The sequence below is a fragment of the Mytilus edulis genome, chromosome 13 (assembly GCF_963676685.1).
Source record: "Mytilus edulis chromosome 13, xbMytEdul2.2, whole genome shotgun sequence".
Taxonomy (NCBI): domain Eukaryota; kingdom Metazoa; phylum Mollusca; class Bivalvia; order Mytilida; family Mytilidae; genus Mytilus; species Mytilus edulis.
The window spans coordinates 29,834,333-29,854,232 of record NC_092356.1 but is presented as its reverse complement, the minus strand read 5'-3'; the positions used below and the strand labels follow the sequence as shown (position 1 = coordinate 29,854,232).

General features: G+C 30.7%; 2 protein-coding genes across 2 annotated transcripts in view; one reads left to right on the top strand and one right to left on the bottom strand.

Annotated features, from left to right (window-relative positions):
* Positions 1-9,049, top strand: LOC139499955 (proteasome subunit beta type-6-like). Its single transcript, XM_071288615.1, has 6 exons — positions 1-132; positions 2,691-2,758; positions 3,730-3,861; positions 4,390-4,519; positions 5,669-5,813; positions 8,844-9,049. The coding sequence occupies exons 1-6, from the start codon at positions 46-48 to the stop codon at positions 8,972-8,974; spliced, it is 693 nt and encodes a 230-aa protein (XP_071144716.1). The 5' UTR covers positions 1-45; the 3' UTR covers positions 8,975-9,049.
* A 3,472-nt stretch (positions 9,050-12,521) lies between these two features.
* Positions 12,522-19,900, bottom strand: part of LOC139501298 (pleckstrin homology domain-containing family M member 2-like) — a 32,257-nt gene continuing 24,878 nt past the window's right edge. Inside the window, exons 14-16 of the mRNA XM_071290331.1 lie at positions 19,657-19,830; positions 17,542-17,661; positions 12,522-15,436 (exon numbers count right to left, since the gene is read on the bottom strand). Of these exons, the coding sequence (XP_071146432.1) occupies positions 15,335-15,436; positions 17,542-17,661; positions 19,657-19,830 (396 nt within the window). The 3' untranslated portion in view covers positions 12,522-15,334. The remainder of the gene's footprint in view (positions 15,437-17,541; positions 17,662-19,656; positions 19,831-19,900) is intronic.

Below are 19,900 nucleotides of genomic sequence, written 5' to 3'. Positions count from 1 at the left end.
ACTGTTTCTTTTAACCAGAGTTATTTCCCTTTAAAATTTGTGAAAATGGCAACGATGACTAGCAACTTTTCACCGGCAGGAATGTATTCGCCTTCTATTCCAGACTGGCTGAATGCAGAACATGAAACAGGGGTAAATGATACTTGTTACCTTGTTAACTTGTTTATATGAAGCTTATAAAGTATGTCCACAATGATACGAAAAGTTACAAGCCTCAGTTCCGTCGATGAGTTTCTCAAAAAATCGTTTCTTGTACTCTTAGTTTACTAATGCTTTGTATTCTCCCCATATAACATTTTTCTTGTAGTCCTTCACTTTACGAAGCAGCATGTATCTCATTGTATTGTCTAAAGTACATCCGATTATTCATTGATGTGAAATAAATTATCTAAATTTTAATTTTTAGGATTTATGATTTTATAACTTATTTTTTTGCTGCCTACCAACACAATACAATCAGAAAAACAGCTTTCCTCAATCTCAATTTTGCATTACTTTATTATTAAACTAAAGTAACAGCCATCAGCAGGATTTGATTCTGAAACCTCAGTATGTAAAGACAGCAACCCACTGCAGAAACAAAGAAGACAGTGTTCTCCCCAGGCCGATATGACGCTGCGGCAATGCAACGCCTTCATAATATTTTCGAAGATGCCGCAGCGTCTTAATTGTCCGCTGTCCCTTAATACTTGATCCCGCAGCGTGTTAATTTTCACAATTTCATTATAAATGTTGGTTAAAATTGTGTAGTTGCTGATCACCGCTGTGAGGTCGGTCAGTGTTACGCAATAACTGATAATTAGTTTTACCTGAGGCACGCTTATCTCAGCCTTATCGGACTATGTTATCATGTAATAGCGTACATGATCATCAAGAAGATAGATATTTGTAGAAGAAAATTTAAAAAAATAAAAACTTCAGTGCAGAAATTGAAGAAATAGATCGCAAATACATAAAATGTACATTGTATTTACGCATTGTGTGTGTGATCACTTGACCATTTAAATAACGAATTTTTTCATTGGTCGAGAAGAAGAATCTATTTTAACACGACCAATGAACGTGATGAATACACGTGATAAATTTGAATACACATTGCTATGATGAAAAATTATGAATGAGAGTATTTGTAATTGAAAAAAATAAAATAAACTTTGATTAAAGATAAAGAGAAGTGATTCATTTTACTATAAAGTGAAAAAATGTTACTTGCAAGGTATATTGTCTCAAACTGTCGTGTTTTTAGAAATAAAATGATCATTGAACATCGATCGTAAAATTCCGTTCGTCGGGAAATATGTGACAATCAACACGGGTACGGAATTGCTGCAGCTTCTATATAATGTCACTAGTTGATAATTTCAATGGTCTTAACTTTAAAAAAAACTTGCAAAGTTTCGTTTATATCTACCTGCCAGAGATAGGTTTTAACAATAATACACACGGAAGCGTAATGTAAAACTACGGAAACTTGTCAGCTGTTCTTTTTTAAAAAGTTGTATACCAAATATGATCAAATATCTTAACCATATTCGATTTTATTAATTCTGAATGAACATGTTTTCTGCAAATAACAAAAGGGTGACTTCTAAGCAAAAGGCAGATGATGGAAGTAGAAGTTTTTTTTCTCTCAGCCTAATGACTTCTAATGAAAAGGGGAATACACCTTCCTCTTCGCTGTCAGTATAAGCAGATGTCATTGCTTCTCCTAATCCCAACCTAGCTAAAGTTTTAGCAAGTGATAACAGCAAGCACCGTTTCTGGTTTCAATGACAAGTGGCTGACTGAGTTTTCATGGCTTACAAATGTTAAAGGGGGTATAACCAAAAGTTATTGTGAGAGGGGGTTTTCAACCCTAAAGAGGATAAAGACAAAATTGAGGAACAGACTGTCCAACAAAATAACACTATCTTGAAACATTATCCCTAGAAGGAGCAGAGAGTACAGAGATGAATATTTATATTTTGACTTATAAATAACTTTTGTGTTTAAAATCAATTTATTTCACATTCATATAATAACATAAGGAGTTATAAGGTTTTATCATTGATAAATAGTTATCAAAGGTATTGGTCAGGATTATAATTTAGTACGCCAGATAGGCGTTTCATCTACATAAAACTCGTAAAGTTAACGTTTGACATTGAGATCTATGTCAGAATATGAGGAAACATTCTCATTTTGGGTGTGTGAACTTTCAAAATTTGACTTTTTGAGTAGATATTTGTTTCTTTTTACAAAATCATCTTTGTTTCAACTAGGACATGTAGGACTCGAACCTCAGACATCTATGCCGTGTTACCAGGCAGCGCATAAACCTACTGAGCAAAAGAAGAATTTATGGCTGACTTGGTATCTACCACATTTACTCAGGCATTCAGGGAAACAATCCTTTTACCACTTCAAGTCATTATACTCTATAATGATATCTTCTTTTTTATATATATAATTCCCTGGGCCGACTTGGTAATTCTTCCAACTGTGGGTTTTTCAGTGTTAGGCACCAATGTTACTAGAGAGCATGATTCTTACAAAATCATCTTAAGTCTCCACAATTTGTCCACTGGGACTTGAACCCGAGACCTCTGTGTTACAAGTCATCTTTGGGGGTTTGTTTCCTTGTTATGTCCAATTGTTTCTTAAGCTAATTTTGACGATATAATTATAAAAGATGCATGTTATAATTCCAGACAACAATTATGGCCGTTGAATTTGATGGAGGTGTAGTAATTGGCGCAGATTCAAGAACTACCACTGGGTAAGTGTAAACACAAATACATTCATGTATGTTATCATGGTTACTGACGGTGTGGAATACAAACTGCCAATAACTAATATATACATGATAATCAATCATATATGCATTTAACATGTTTAATGCATCAGTATATTTGAAGTAGATTTGATAAGCATTCTAAATATATTTTATAGTCAACTTCCAGTAAGTAATTTAGGATTGACTTTTGTAAGGTCCGAAAGTTGATACTATATACAATTTCTTGAAATCCTTCATTTCCTCATGCTGTAATGCATGTACAGTACTGCAAAAAAATAATCTGTTGTTATAGTGCTGAAAGCTGTAAAATATTATCAAAGTTCTTTATATGAAAGATCATCACTGACTGTGGAACATTATAAGGTTAAGACAATGTACATTTCGTCCATGGCAACTAACATATGCGATTTCTTCAATAATATTCAATATGCAGTCACACACTTCACAATCTTTTTTTTTTTGTCAAATTCTCTTACATTCTGCATGTTCTGCAGTGTGAAAAGAGTCTTAAAATATCTGATGTTAAAGTTTGACACAGGAAATAGACATATGATTATGAAGTAATACTGGCATGAGTGAAAGACTAGATCAATGGTTCATATAATTTTAATTCATTACATCAAAAGTGTTGACCATAAGAGAAAAAGGTTTAACAACTTGTGAGATTCGGATATTGCTAGATATTTAAAACTCTTGTTATTTAATTTCTATAGTGATACATGTAATAAACTTGCCAAAAGCTTGTTTTATTATTATACTGAAATTGGATAACTTGAGTTGATATCAAGAGATAATAATGCTTCAATATCCAATTCTCACTGGTTATGAAATCTAAACTGGTAATTATTAACTTTTCTGCTAATAAGAAATATTTGTCTGAGATCAAATTGATAAAACCATTTTAATCAAAACTTTCTGTTTATCTGGAATGATTGACAAATATTTTTTTCCAGGTCTTATATTGCTAACCGTGTAACAGACAAACTGACAAAAGTTACAGATAAAATATATTGTTGTCGATCTGGATCTGCCGCTGATACACAGGCAATAGCAGATATAGTTAACTATCATCTTAACTTCTACAAGTAAGTGTTTCAGTTATTCTAATAGAAAGTTATTGGTCGTGTCATCTTTTCTATACTTCTGTGCTCCTTTTGATCGTCTCTGACTGATTAAAGTTCCATTACATTTTTCTCAGGATTTGAACATCGAAGCATTCTAAAATTTGGCAGCAAGCTCACCTGACCATGATCAACTCCTTCATAGTCATAGGAGTTCTGGCTAATAAACATGATAAATGAAAAATTACACTTTTGAAAAAAGGTCATGGCTGATATTGTATGTAAATAATTTAAAGAAAATTTACATAGTTCTTTTCTAATTTTGCGGCATTTAAAATGAGTAATCTCTGTATATACATGTATGTGTAAAGTACATTTTTCAGTAAAGTTTTATTTTCTTACCATAATTTTTAAAAGTTGTTAGATTATTTTCATTTTTTCAAAATAAATTTTCTTGAGTTTTTTTCAAAACAAATTTTCTTGAGTATGTAGCATATTTGCCACAATATTTACAGTCTCTTATTTAATGTTATGCAACAATTTGATTTTTAGAATGGATTTTGGAGAAGAACCTGAGGTGAAAGTAGCAGCTAATGTATTTAGAGAGTTATGTTATCAGAACAGAGATAGTGTGTCAGCAGGTATACTGGTAGCTGGCTGGGATAAAGTAAATGGAGGACAGGTCAGATATTTATAGAATAACTAATCGAAGAATTCAAATAAAGAAAAATATTCAACGAGTGATTTAAGTAGCGGTAACAGGATAGACATGAACCTCCTGTACGCTGATTGAATTTAGTTTGTAGATAATCTGTTACATACAATGATAAAGAAGCTACAATTTTTCGTTAGAATTATAATTAACGTTCTTAAAAAGTCCCGTTTGCAGACATCAAGGCGATCAGAAAATTGGAAAAAAATCATTTGAAATGTGTTTTTTTGACACTGTACGCACACATATACCCCCAAAATGGGTCTTAAATGCAGTTTAATCTTATCAAAATAGATGTAAGGTGTGTTTATTATTAATGTTCTTAATCACAAATCCGACAAGCTTTCATTTAAACCATTACAACTGAAATTTCCATTAGAAATAAAATTTTTAGCATTACAGAATGAATGGAAAAAAACCTGTCATGTCATATTCCTGATTTGATAAAAATTATTTCCAAAGAAAATGGTGGGTTATCATGGTTAAACCTGGTTTTATAGCTTGCTAAACCTCCTATGCACCTATCCTAGAAATTCTGACTAAAACTGGTTTATAATTACCTTATACAATTACAAACTGTATTTTCAATATCAAGATTTCTCTATTGTTATGAGGATTTTGTGGATAATTTCCTTTTCTTAACCCTTTCCTCCATGGATTTTTTTTTTTACATACTTTAATAAAAAAAAATTCATCTGGTTTAAAGTATTAATGCATTGTGAAAATGAATATTTCATCAATGAAATTCAAATCAGATATTCTCATGAATATCCTTTTCATATTGGATACTAATTTTTTTAAGTCTGATGCAGACATTTTGTAGTCAGCGTTTCAATTGAGGTACTACACAGGCATCAAAAGGCGTCATTATGGAGTAAAGGGGTGGCGTCAAAAAGCGTCACTATGGAGGAAAGGGTTAATACAGTAGATCTAAAGTGATATGAAAAATTATCGCTAGAAACTAAGTGAGCACGCACCGTTGTCAATGAATTTGACAAAGTCTTCACAGGTAAAAACGATAAACAGATTATCATAGGTCATCTCAACTTGATTGCTTTTCTCAATTTCACCATCTTGTGTTATCAACAATAATCTATAAACATACTTATTTGTTTCCAGGTATACACTGTGCCTCTCGGAGGTATGTTGACACGTATGCCATTTGCTACAGGAGGATCTGGTAGTACATATGTGTATGGATATGTTGACACACATTACAAAGAACACATGTCAAAAGATGAATGCTTACAATTCATCTCTAGAGGTAATATTATATATGATAGAAGGAATGTCACCGGTGACTTGATGCATTAAACAACAAAGTACTGGTACCTGTACACAATTGGCAAAACTTAATCAATGTAACTTTGTTTTTTTGCTGGTCTTCATCTCAAAGTCACAATTAGGCCTTCAACCTTGACCAAAAATTCAATCTTCACTGCACAGAATGGTTTCTGTTTGGTTTCTCTTTCCCTGGAAATAACCCATATTGTAACAATATATGGGGCAAAAAAGAACCGAATGATACCAGGGGGATATTCCAATTCAGAAGTCGAAAATAAACTGACAATGTGATTGCTAAAAAAGAATAACATGGCAACAATTTTGCTTAAATATGGAAGCTTTATGATAAAAATTGATTTTCATAAATGTAGAAGCTACATGTATACTATCACACGATGATTTTTGGCAATTTCTCAAATTATATTTGAAAAGTTAAACTTACAACTGTTATTAACAAACTATACCTTAATTTGAAGATCTTTCTATGCATTCCTTCTGAAGGTTGTGTGCTCTTACTGAAAACTGGCTTTGATTTTACATCCAAAACTTAAAGTGCTGAAAAGTGGAGGTTAGGAATGCCTTCTACTGCCAAGGATCAAGCGGTCCTTTTCGGCTAGAATTAGTGTCAAATTAGTTATAATTTTACTGTGATTCTTCAAAATATCCTTATTGTGATATGTTAGAGGTCTTAATTAATTTTTTATACGACTGCAAAATTTGAAAAATTTTTCGTCGTATATTGCTATCACGTTGGCGTCGTCGTCGTCGTCCGAATACTTTTAGTTTTCGCACTCTAACTTTAGTAAAAGTGAATAGAAATCAATGAAATTTTAACACAAGGTTTATGACCACAAAAGGAAGTTTGGGATTGATTTTGGGAGTTTTGGTCCCAACATTTTAGGAATTAGGGGCCAAAAAGGGCCCAAATATGCATTTTCCTAGTTTTCGCACTATAACTTTAGTTTAAGTGAATAGAAATCTATGAAATTTTGACACAAGGTTTATGACCACAAAAGGAAGGTTGGGATTGATTTTGGGAGTTTTGGTTCCAACAGTTTAGGAATTAAGGGCCAAAAAAGGGTCCAAATAAGCATTATTCTTGGTTTTCGCACAATAACTTTAGTATAAGTAAATAGAAATCTATGAAATTTAAATACAAGGTTTATGACCATAAAAGGAAGGTTGGGTTTGATTTTGGGAGTTTTGGTCCTAACAGTTTAGGAATAAGGGGCCCAAAGGGTCCAAAATTGAACTTTGTGTGATTTCATCAAAAATTGAATAATTGGGGTTCTTTGATATGCCGAATCTAACTATGTATGTAGATTCTTAATTTTTGGTCCTGTTTTCAAATTGGTCTACATTAAGGTCCAAAGGGTCCAAAATTAAACTTAGTTTGATTTTAACAAAAATTGAATCCTTGGGGTTCTTTGATATGCTGAATTTAAAAATGTACTTAGATTTTTAATTATTGGCCTAGTTTTCAAGTTGGTCCAAATGGGGGTCCAAAATTAAACTTTGTTTGATTTCATCAAAAGTTGAATAAATGGGTTCTTTGATATGCCAAATCTAACTGTGTATGTAGATTCTTAATTTTTGGTCCAGTTTTCAAATTGGTCTACATTAAGGTCCAAAGGGTCCAAAATTAAACTAAGTTTGATTTTAACAAAAATTTAATTCTTGGGCTTATTTGATATGCTTTATCTAAATATGTACTTTGATTTTTGATTATGGGCCCAGTTTTCAAGTTGGTCCAAATCAGGATTCCATATCAAGTATTGTGCAATAGCAAGAAATTTTCAATTGCACAGTATTGCACAATAGCAAGAAATATCTAATTGCACAATATTGTGCAATAGCAATTAATTTTCAATTGGAGTTATCTTTCTTTGTATAGAATAGTAGTTGATAATATATGTTGGAAATTTGCCAGACATGACTATGATGTCATTTTCTATTTTTATTTGCCAATAACTTTATGGAAATAACTTCATTGGAAATTTGCCAATATAAAATGTTGCTGTTGAAGCTTTTTTTCCTTATCTTATCTAAAATGTTTTTAGATAATGTATGTTGGACATTTGCCAGACATGACTATGATGTCATTTTCTATTTTTATTTGCCAATAACTTTATGTAAATAACTTCATTGGAAATTTGCCAGTATAAAATGTTGCTGATGAAGTTTTTTTTATTGTTTTATACAATAAACAATGTATATTCACTTTTACTACCAACCAATCTTTACCATTCAGTGATAACAAGCACTTTATTTTACATTTTAATATTTTATGATGTATTTAAAAGAGTAGTTATTGTTGCAAACTCCATTAGAAATTTGAATTGATATCAGTTTTGGAGAAAGGGAAACGGGGATGTGAAAAAAAAAGGGGGGGGGGTTTAAATTTTTCTCATTTCAGATTTCATAAATAAAAAGAAAATTTCTTCAAACATTTTTTTGAGAGGATTAATATTCAACAGCATAGTGAATTGCTCAAAGGCAAAAAAAAACTTTTAAGTTCATTAGACCACATTCATTCTGTGTCAGAAACCTATGCTGTGTCAACTATTTAATTTTAGATTTAAAAAGTTTGAAGAAGAAATCTTTAATTGATTTGTAAAATCTTGACATTTGTTTTGTGTAAAAAAAAACCATGTAATGTCAAAAATTTGATCACATTCCAAATTCAGAGCTGTATCACGCTTGAATGTTTTGTCCATACTTGCCCCAACTGTTCAGGGTTCGACCTCTGCGGTCGTATAAAGCTGCGCCCTGCGGAGCACCTGGTTCATTATTTTGGGGGAATATTTAATGTGATTCATCAAAATCCGTTGATTTTTTTACTATTTAAAAGAAAGTGTTCATCATGCACAGATAAATTATGGTTAACATCATTTGGCTAGAACTTTTACTGTCATTCATGAAGGTCCCCTGATTACAAACCTCAAAGAGGTGTTAAATCACCAACAAATATCAGTATTTCCCTTTATAAATTGACGAATTTGTATTTTAGGTGTTGCATTGGCCATGAGTAGAGATGGTTCCAGTGGTGGTGTTATACGTATGGCATGTATTACCAAGGAAGGCGTGGAAAGATTTGTACTCACAGGAAAGGACATTCCTAAAGTCTTTGATGCCTACTAATGATAGGATTATAATGACATTGTCATGTTAGCTGTGTTTCATGATTTAATATTAAATTTCATCATTTCTTTGTAATATTATTTGTTTTTCATGCTACCTCATCATTGTTTTTCGTCCCACCTGCTACTGATGAAAGTGGCTGAATGCAAGACATGGGAATAATTATTAGACAACAGCCGTAAGTGTATACATTTTTTAAACCGCTATATATTTCTGAAGTAAGAAAACTTGGATGCTTCATACCTTGTATGCAGATGCCACATATTATAAAGTTTCTGTTAATCATATCTTCATTGTTTTTGACCTCATTTTCATAGTTCAGCAACTGCTAGACTTTTAGAAGGAGTATTAAGTTTTACTCTTGGCTGTCTGTATGTACGTATGTATGTCCCAAAGTTGGTTTCAGTTTATCTAACTTTAGTTTGTCTTCACCAAATATACACAATACTTATTACCACAAAACACAGATAAAGTTTAAATTTGGTGTCGACAGTTTAACCAATCTAGAGTTATGCCCCTTTACAAATGGAAAAATTGCTAAATTTTTTGTTTCCGTTCTATAACTTTAGTTTGCCTCAACTACAAAATGTAAATGTTATGAAACTTATACACAATGCTTATTTCTAAAAAAATACAGATAATATTTTAATTTTGGTGGTGTTACTTTAACCATTCTAGAGTTATGCCCCTTTACAAATGGAAAAATTACTGAATTTTTCATTTCCAATCTCGAAACTTAAGTTTGCCTCAACCAAATTTTATGAAACTTATACACAATACATTTTACGACAAAAATCAAGTCGAAGTACAAATTTGGGTAGCATCACTTTTCCATACTTCAGTTATGTCCTTTTAGAACTTTATATGATATGCAAAAAGTAAAATCACAAAAATACTGAACTCCAAGGAAAATCCAAAAAGGAAAATCACCAATCAAATGGCAAAATCAAAAGTTCAAAATCAAATGAATGGATAGGCATCATCTGCGTCCCATGGTCACATTCCCCATTTATTTGTCATATAGAATACTCACTTTTTATGGGCAATTGGAACACTTTTTTGGTATATATGATCCTTGCAAGGTCTGCCTGTTCATCAGACAGGGTACATGCATCTGTTATCGATTTCATTTCATGGATTGTTCTTTCAAGGTTAAATCCATATTTAAGATACTTTAGACAATAGTCAACTATATTTGATGTATGCAATGATTTACATGTCAGACTGGCAGGTTTCATCTGACCTTGATCTCATGTTCATGGTTCATTGGTTACTGTTAATGTTTTGTGGTTTTGTCAGTTTCGCAGATACTATAAGCAATGGGCCAGCTATATTTGGTGTATGTAATGATTGTTCAATATAAAAACAATAAGATAAGAAATGATTAATAATGAGACAAATATCCACCAGAGTTCAAATGAAGTGGATGTATGGCCTTCAACAATGAAACAAACCCATATGATATAGTCAGCTATAAAAGGCCCTGGCATAAAAAATGTGAAACAATTCAATTGAGAATACTAACAGCCTAACTTGTAACAAAACAAATATGAGACATGAACCAACTCATCAGATCTTTACAAAGCAGAAAACAATGCCTGGACATTACAGAGTATAATTGTAATTCCAGGAACTAGTGGGATGTTTTTATTATTGCGAAAAAGTGCAAGAGGGTTATAATCTCAATAGTTTAAACTAGCATTTTGAAATTTTGATATGAATAAAACAGGATTTTTCTCAATATCACTAAAAATAAAAATTGCATTTAAAGTTTAAAAGGACAAAATCGCAATAATAAATGCAAGTAAAATTTTATGAATTTACAGTATTGTTTGCTGAGTAGCTGTAGAGGGAAGATTTCCGATACCTTAAGCTTGACATCAATTTTGATCAGTAATGAGATTAACTACTTTTAATGTGTGCTTTTTTCAAATTTTGGAGTCAAATATGAAAGATTTTAGCTGGATATCACAGTCAACTTCATCTTGAGTTTCTTGAAAATGACACATTTTTTATCATAAATATTAGTCAAGAACAGTGCTCACTAACTGTATAAATGATCAATATTTCAAAAGTGTTTGTCTAACCTATAATTAGGCTAAAATGTAATCACTTAAAATGTGTTCATATACAGTTAAATAATAAATAATTCAAAAGTGAACACTGAACACTTTTGAACACTGTTTCTGATAGAAAATGGTTTTAAAAATATAGACTGCTCTTGTAAACAGTATTCAGTGAATACTTTTGAACAGTTTCTGATAGAAATTGTTTTAAAAATATCGACTGCTTTTGTAAAAAGTACTCATAACTCCTGTTTAACTGTTTTCAACATGGACTGAACTGTTTTGGACTATTCCATTATGAACTACATTAAGGTACAGATAATTTAAAATGGACTGATCTAACTTGTGACAACTTTTTTACCTGTTTTCAACATGAACTGAACTGTTTTGGAATATTCCATTATGAACTATATTAAGCTATGGGTCATTTTAAATGGACTTAACTATGTGGGAAAATCCATTTGAAAATAAATTCACCCATTTTTTATAATGAGTAAGTCTATTGCAGTATCTGAAAACCATTTTATGATAATAAATGGATATGTAAATTAGTCAATTTGTTACAAAGAATTAAATTAAAATTATTGAAAAAAAATACATGTAATTTTTAAAATTGTTGTAGTTGTGAGTTTTTGTCTCGTTTCAGAGATAATAAAAAAAAGCAAGAATAAGGCCTGCTATCGCCAGCATCATACACTCCATCAACAATGTATTAGTTTGTTATTAGGTCTGTTTATGGGCAACCACTAGTGGTCGGTTTTGTGATATTCTGCATTGTGTTGTATTAGCAATGCCACATCTCATTTCCATAGAGATTATTACTTTAAGCCCCACCGCCTCACTCATGGTCTATTGACTTTAAAACTCTTGCATAGTTTTACATTTATTAGATTGTTATAAGATTAGTTTGTGGGATAGGGAACCACTACTAGTGGTATGTCAATGGTATTTGGTATGCATTTGTATAAGCATTGGCAGCATCCTATTTCCATGGAGATTATTTGACCCTGTCCCTCAGTCATGGTTTCATAGACTTTGAATGTTTTGCATAGCCAATAGGTTAATGTTTATGGTTAGATTAGTTGAAAAGGTGAATTTTAATGATTCAATGGTATTTGGTATCCTGTTTTTCAAGATGGCGTTTTTATTTTCATGGAGGTTTTAGCCTTCCACCTTGTTATGGTTCATTGAATGTTTTGCATTGTTTACACACATTCAGCCATTTGAGTCTTCCATCTATTTTTGTTTTGTTTTGATCTGCCTTCAATAAAAATGTTGTGCAAAACAGTCAGTTGAGTCATTAAAATCATAGCTCACAAATATTCAAATGACCCAAGTGAGCTATTGAAGCTACAAAAGTACTGTTCGGAATAAAGTTCAAACTGATCTGACCTGTTGTAAGTAATTTTGTTTTGATCATTAGTTATCAAAGGTCTGTTTTTTAAGAAGTACATTTTAAAAAAAACACTCAACACTTAAAATTGATTCAATCATAATTATGAACTTTTATTAAATATTAATCTCTTTAAATATTTAAAAATAAATATTTTGGAACACATAAATAAATAAAAAAACAAAAATAACAAGTATGAATAATGTAAACCAATCAAATTGTATGGCCACAAAGGTGGGTATGTTGTTATGACAATAAAGGTGTGTGTTCTTACTTTGCATCATGTGTATTTCTTTGATATGTAATATCCATGTTGTCACATCTAGATGTAGAAAAATTAAATATTCATAACTCATAGCTATGCTTAAAAAATCCAATTGTTATATATAAATCAAATTTAAAACCAATATATTCAGAAAAGTGTCATTGTGGATTCATTATTTTTCAATTCATTTAAATATATTTTTCCCTCATCCACAACAAATGATACACACACAAAAAAAAACAATGCACAGTAATTTCAACGTAATATAAAGCTTTCTACCAAAATGCAGCTCAATTGATTTACATTATGCAAAGTTAGTACATGTAAGCATTCATAATAAGTACATACTGCAATATAGAACTTCCAGGATATTTTGTAAAATGGCTGTAAAAAATTTATACATGTAAGTACAATTCAAATGTTTTGTTGACAAAGAAGGAATTGTTCGAGAGCTCTGCATAGAATGACCAACTCAACCATACACACACTTCCCGAAAACTTATTTGAATTTTTGTAGAAAAATACAAAAAGATTCAACCTTGAATACAACAAATCTTTTATATTCAGTCATTAAATTATTCTCATAAATGAAGCATCCCCTGGTATACCAAGAATGCAACTGATTCACATTGAACCAAATTCTTACATTATTCTCTAAATCTGCGTGGCCATTGAATATGACCACTTTTTTCCGTAAAAAAACCCTCCAAAGAGCTTATGTTTATACTTTGCATTTCTAACCAAATCAACAAAAATAATTCCTTACTTGTGTAATGGATGAAGGTCTATAAAAAATACCTTCTTTTAAAAAAGAAAATAACATGTGGGATGGAGAATTTATATTTTAATATTGATTTTTTATAAATATTCTTCTTCTAAAGCTACCAGTCAAAATATTCTTACACCTTATAGGAATAATGACCCTGTATAAACATAAATACTAGAAAATGTCATATAATAGCCAATAAGAGGTTGGTTTTTTCCCACCAGACAACAAATGACCCTAAATTTAGCAATTATAAATCCCCATACAGCCTTCAACAATAAACAAAAGCCATATCACATTACAATCTATAAAGGCCTTATCATGAGAATGTATAAACACTGCAAGAAGTTTTGTTTGAATGGCTATCATGTCATATAGGTCACCAATAAGATCTTGAAATGAAATTTTGTCTTTGTTTTCATCTCAAAAAGTAAAATAAAAGTTTTTGCATGAATGATTCAATGGGTTATGTTTTAATAACAGTGGTTAATTTTGGAGATATGGTGCTAAATATTGTTATGTACTCAGATGAAAATGTTATTTGAATATACCTACATAGTATAACCTTTTTATATATATATATTCATGTTTTATGTTATACAAGTAGAGAGAATTTAATAAAACCAGTGACGGATCCAGAAACTGACTGCCTAAGAAGGGGCCCGCTCCAGTCATGCTTCAGTGATTTCATATATAATCAACCAAATTCCCCCCCCTTTGAATCCGCCTCTGAAAATATTGAACCTGAATCTGAATTTCAAAACACAAAAGTATGTATATTTTTGTAATGAGTATTTTTCAAAATAAATGCCATGGATTAAAACAAATAAACTCAATCAGCACTTAATTACAAATCTAAATAATATCATTAAAATCACTCATTTATAAAATAAAATATCTGTAAAATGTCCAGGTACTCTACAGGTACCAAAAACTGTGGATTCATTATTATTAGTTGGAAACCAACTTTCTTGGATTTTGTGGGATAGGTGAAACACAAAATTAAATGTTTAAAAAATGACAAATTTCCTATTTCCTGTAGGCTCTTATGCAGGCTACGCCAAAACCACGAAATTATATGTCAACAGACATGAAAGTTTTTCTCAATCCACGAAAATTGGTGTCCACAAAAATAAATGGATCCACAGTAACCTAAAACAGATGGTTAACTTAAATCTGCAGTAGCCTGCACCATGGTAAAACCATTTTGAAACTGTTTGGCTAATAAAAAGTAGTACATGTATTTCAAAATTCTGTCTAAATTTTTTACCATGATTTTCATTTAATAAAAGCAAACATAAAAGTCCTTATGCAACATTTACTGTTGAAAACATTTTTTACTTTCGTGAACTCTCAGTCAATGACTTATAAATTGGACTAGAAATTCAGCAGTTTTGAGCATAAAAACACCAAGAATCAATTGAGATGGGCCTTGCATCCTGACCGAGCTGAAGCGTTCAACTTTCATAACAACCAATGTGTAAATTAAAATACTGTAAATTCAGAAATTATTGTGAGGTTTTTATTAATGCGAAACAATGTGACAACACAAGTTGCGCAAAAACAAGATTTTTTACATCCTGGTATATGATACATGTTCTGCATGTAGCTAAGCTTTGCCGAAAATTGCAATAACTAAACTCGCATTTTTGTTATTCTAAAAAAAAATCGCAATAATAAATGCACACAATAATTTCTGAATTTTCAGTATGATAATTAAGGGACTACATATTCAAATACTGAAAGCTAAGCACGATATACATAAACATATATTGTATCCTATTAACATATTGCTTTGTTAGAGTATGGTATCTTTAAAAACATAAAAGATTAATATCACAGTCAACAACATAATTAATTTACTAAAGCATTAAGACTTCTTTATAGTCAATTTGTTTCTCAGTAAAAGTGCCATTTCTTGACAAATCTTCATAAGAGCAAAGTCATCTACAGGAAAAACAGGAATTTCAACCTGTAAAGAGAAAACAAAAATTATGTATAATTATTTGTACTCTGGTGCCATTTAATAATTTATAATTCTGACAATTGTATTTTAAATATTATTAAGGTGGTACCTAACACTACAGGGAGATAACTCTGTAAAGTCAGCTTAACGTTTTAATTACGTTGTATTGTAAAAAGAATATTAAGCTTCTCAATGATCAAAATTGGTGTTTGTCAAAGTGCTATTTAACCAGTGTAATTTTTTTGACAAAACGGTTGGTTTATAAAATTTTTGAAATTTTTATATTTTTGTTAAATGGTCAAAGTAAAAACAAAATTAAACGAGCCAAATTAATTTTAGTGAAAGTGTTGGGTACCACTTTAATTATCAATTTCCATCCTAATCATATTCATTAGAGACCATTTACACAAAATTTTCTCAATGCCATAAATCCTTTAATCATTGAAAATTTCTACAAAGTTTCCAATGTCCCCCTTTCTCATATAATGGAATATTCAGCATTACTTTCTATCCAGGGGCCATAACTTTAAAAGTGCAAACATATTTAATCAGTACATCTTTTATTGTTAAACATATTAATGCAGATAATAACCTTGGACATACATTTCATTTTATTCTAATGAGAACTAAAGGTCTAACAGTGATTACAATGTTAAAGTCATAAGAAACCTCAAATCAAAAAAATTAATGCATACGTTTTTTTATAACTCAATGGATACTTTTCATTATAAAACTTTTGTACATATACTTTTTTCTGAAGAAAATTCTTTAATTAATTCATATTTAGAAGAAGTTTACTTTATTTTAATTGCTTCCTTCCATAAAGCAATTCCCCCTACATATTTTCCGTATACAATGTGACCTCAGTGTGACCCATCTCGTAAAAATCAGGTGATCACAATACGCATGGATCTCCTTAAACACATGCTCAATTTCCATGCTTTTTTGTTGATTTTTTGTCGATTGTTGACAAACAGGTGGCAATCGTTAAACTTCGGCTTCAAAACACAAACTTTAATTACCTGCCATATTTTCACAACAACACTGACCGATTGAAAAAAAAATTAACGATTATATGAAGTTTACACTAAAAAAATGATACTACGTTTATGATGTTTGTATGCACTGGTTCAAGAATTGGAAGAACATTATTTTTCACCGGTCACTCGTTTCTTATGACTTTAAATTTCCATATTGTTTCCATTTCACAGGAGCACAACTTCTAAATTGTGAAAAACTTCTTGGTTTATATATTGACAAAAACCTAAATTGGAATGAGCAAATAGATAAAATGACATGTACAATATCAAATAGAACCAATTTATTACAAAAGATAAGAAAATCTTTACCTATGCATATACGTATTATTATTTTAATGCTTATATTCTGCCATTGTTTGATTATTGTTGTAATATATGGGGAAGTTGTTATGAAAGTGGAATAAATAAACTTAATAAGTTATTAAAGAAATCTGCTAGGGTTATAGTAGAAGCTGACATAATGACATCATCCAGTTTATTGTTTAATAGTTTACACTTGTTAAATGTGGAAAAACGCATTCAATACCAAAAGGCAATACTTGTATTTTTAAAAATCATTAAATGATATGGTTCCTAACTATTTACAAGAAAATTTTCATTTTACTGGTAATCAAAATTATAATTTACGTTCAGCTGATGAAAAACTATTAAATCTTCCAAAACCAAAAACAATTTTTTTAAAGAACACACTTACATATTCAGGTTCTCAAATATGAAACAATTTACCAAATGAAATAAAAATAAGTAATACACTTGTATCTTTTAAAACAAAAAGTTACGAATTTTTCATCAATTGTGCAAATTAATATGCTTTTTTTTCTTATTATTTAGATACAATTGTATATTGTGTATAACATATCATTATAATACTGTATGTACTTATAAATATGTTATTATTATTTTGAGGACTCTCAGGAAGATTAGATATAATTAATGGAATCATTCTCTTGAAATAAAGATTATTTATTTATTTATTTATATATTTATCTATTTATAAAAAATATATGATCAACTATGATTTACAAACCATTGGTTTTTTGAATCTTAAATGAAATGGGAATTTAAAATTACCTCAAAATGTGTTTTCCAACAATCTGACAGCGACTTGATAAATCGTAACTTCTCTTGTTCCGAGTTAAAATGAAGTACCCACTGTTCATTGCTAACGCTGGTGTCATGGGATTCAAAAACCTGGAAATATTTTTAAAGTTGTTATATGATTGTTGTTTTACATATTTAATAAATTTTTCTATTTTCTAAATTCTCTTCATCATTTTTAAAATTCAAAAGAAAGATTCAATTTCTGATCCTGTGAAAAAGAACTTGGGTGCATCAGAAGAAATTGTTTATGAAATCAAACACTAATCTACTAAAGATTGTCCCATAGAAACAGGGAAAAAAAAAGAACAATTGAAATTTTATCATAAGTTTCATATCTAATATCTGGTGGTTTTTATTTAATTTTCAGATGCCAATACTAAAACAATTTTCAAGTTTTAGGTTTTGAATTTTAAAAGTTGAGTTATATAAACCATATAAAGATATTTCTCTTGATTTTTTAGTTGTCTATTATCAATTACTTTTTAAGCCATCTAATGTTCAACACAGTTTTAAATTTCTATCGTTATAAATAGACTTTTGTAATTTGACCTCAAAAACAACGTCACTGCAAGATGAGCATCAATACACCCTGCTATCTATTTTATCTCTTTTTTTCTGTTTTATTTGGGTAACTGTCTACACATCTATAATTCTTAGAAAGTCCAAAGACTATGCCCTAGAACAAGTGAAGGAAATGTTCCAAATAGTGTATGTTGAAATCAACTAATTTCTGCAACTTTGAAAGTAGACATATATGTGTATACATAATATCATAACTAATATGTAAAATTTGTTATTTCCCCTTTAATATCTAAATACATGAAGTTAAATTCGAACAATGGGGAAATAAAATTGCTGCAAAGTGGACTAAACAGGACTAAAACTAAACTAGAGGCTCTAAAGAGCCAGTGTCGCTCACCTTGGTCTATGTGAATAATAAACAAAGGACACAGATGGATTCATGACAAAATTGTGTTTTGGTAATGGTGATGTGTTTGTAGATCTTACTTTACTGAACATTCTTGCTGCTTACAATTATCTCTATCTATAATGAACTTGGCCCTGTAGTTACAGTGGAAAAAGTTAGTAAAAATTTACAAATATTATGAAAATTGTTAAAAATTGACTATAAAGGGCAATAACTCCTTAGGGGGTCAATTGACCATTTTGGTCATGTTGACACAATTTAAGGTCTTACTTTGTTTACAGTTTATCTCTATCTATAATAATATTCAAGATAATGACCAAAAATGGCAAAATTTCCTTAAAATTAACAATTCAGGGGCAGCAAATTAACAACGGGTTGTCCGATTCATCTAAAATTTCAGGGCAGATAGATCTTGACCTGATAAAATTTTTGACCCCATGTCAGATTTGCTCTAAATACTTTGGTTCTTGAGATATAAGCCAAAAACTGCATTTTACCCCATCTTCTATTTTTGGCCATGGTGGCCATCAGGGTTGGTTGGCTGGGTCACCGGACACATTTTTTAAACTAGATGGGTTTAATTTAGCCAAGTAGTTTCAGAGGAGAAGATTTTTGTAAAAGATAACTAAGATTTACGAAAAATGGTTAAAAATTTATAAAGGGCAATAACTCCTTAAGGGGTCAACTGACCATTTTGGTCATGTTGACTTATTTGTAAATCTTACTTTGCTGAACAATATTGCTGTTTACATATCTATAATAATATTCAAGATAATAACCAAAAACAGCAAAATTTCCTTAAAATTACCAATTTCAGGGCAGATATATCTTGACCTGATAAACAATTTGATTCCTGTCAGTTTTGATCTAAATACTTTGGTTTTTGAGATATAAGCCAAAAACTGCATTTTACCCCTATGTTCTATTTTTAGCCATAGCAGTCATCTTGATTGATTGAACGGGTAACCGGACACATTTTTAAAACAAGATATCCCAATGATGATTGTGGCCAAGTTAACGACGACGGTTGACGGATGCAAAGTGACGAGAAAAGCTCACTTGGCCCTGTGGGCCAGGTGAGCTAAAAATAAAGTATCTGCAAAAATAATCTGGTTTACAATACAGTATTCTACCAAACAATTAACTTAAATACCTACAAGAACACAATAAGTTTTAACATTAGGGTCCTCTAGTACTGATGTAACGTCTATAACATTAGCACTTCCCAGGGTTCTATAAAAACTGGATTGTAGATCTTCATGACACATCAGTAACTTTTGCTGTGACATAACCAAACAGCATGCCATACATCCCATCTTTTCTGTGACTTTCTGTAATGTAAATAAAAGTAATGGTTGCTTGAAAGTAAGTACAGCTGTTGATCAAAAAATGATTGCAAGG